The sequence below is a fragment of the Pyrus communis genome, chromosome 3 (assembly GCF_041283825.1).
Source record: "Pyrus communis isolate YQ-2024b chromosome 3, ASM4128382v1, whole genome shotgun sequence".
In the NCBI taxonomy this organism is placed as follows: Eukaryota; Viridiplantae; Streptophyta; class Magnoliopsida; order Rosales; family Rosaceae; genus Pyrus; species Pyrus communis.
This window is the reverse complement of record NC_142567.1, coordinates 17,925,109-17,926,202: the sequence shown is the minus strand read 5'-3', so window position 1 is coordinate 17,926,202 and position 1,094 is coordinate 17,925,109. Positions and strand designations below refer to the sequence as shown.

The 1,094-nt window shown below is 44.5% G+C and overlaps 1 protein-coding gene across 1 annotated transcript; it reads right to left on the bottom strand.

Annotated features, from left to right (window-relative positions):
- Window positions 1–557: 557 nt before the first annotated feature.
- Window positions 558–1,094, bottom strand: LOC137714384 (uncharacterized). Its single transcript, XM_068453616.2, has one exon. It carries the CDS (start codon window positions 1,092–1,094, stop codon window positions 558–560), a length of 537 nt encoding a protein of 178 aa, XP_068309717.2.

Below are 1,094 nucleotides of genomic sequence, written 5' to 3'. Positions count from 1 at the left end.
TTTTGGGATTAATACAAGATGAGTATCGTTAAGCCTACATAGGCCAACCTCCCCATTCCTTAGCACCCGGATCAATTCATTAACCTCATCCCGAATACTCTCCTAGAAGGAATGATAAAATACTCCTTGAAAGCCATCTGGCCTCGGCGCCTTAAGACCTCCCATTTCCATTGTAGCTTCTTTAATTTCCTCATCAGACATCGGCAACACCAAGGACTCATTCATACTTTCAGTAACAGACAAAGGAACACACTCCAATATTGGTCCCCGCTCCCTTGTTCCCGAGGATGTGAATAGGTTTATGAAATAATCATATATGGTTTTCCTCACCGTACTTGGGTGGTCCTCCCAACTGCCATCTTCCAGTTTAATTTTTAGCACCTGATTTCTTCTCCGCCCTTGCATGGTTGATTGGTGGAAAAATTAGTATTAGCATCACCTTCTCGAAGCCAATTGACCCTAGACCGTTGTTTCCAGAAAGTTTCCTCTTGTTCCCATAGCCTATCAATCAACTTTGACTTCTCCTTTATCTCATCAACATTCGCTCCCCAATTTTTTTAAAGCTCCCCAAGCTGAGATAGGAGCTCCTCAATTTCCATGCCCTTCTTTTTGAACTTTCTTCGACTCCAGTTGATTAGCCACGACCGACAATCATTGATCCTTTTCTGCCATCTATCCAAAGCATGGCCATGGCAAGGGCGTTCCCAGCAAGTTTGCACCAATCTTTTGCATTCCTCCTCCTTAGCCCAAAGAGCTTCAAAGCGGAATAGCTTTTGGCCTGCAATTCTCCTGGGATTACACTGGATAATAATCGGGCAGTGGTCTGAACCCAAAACAGTGCTGTGGGTAACCGTCGTATTCGGCCAAGATTCATGCCAGAATTGATTTATCAGCCCCCTATTTAGCCTCTCCTCCACCCATTCCCCATGTCTATTACCTCTCCAAGTGAAAGATGGCCCATTGAAATCAAGATCCAACAACTCCTCCGAGTGCAGAAAATTTGCCAGATACTGGGGCTGGTTGTATAGGACAACTGCTCCACCAGATTTTTCATGATCCCAAATAAACTCATTAAAGTCTCCACCACACAGCAT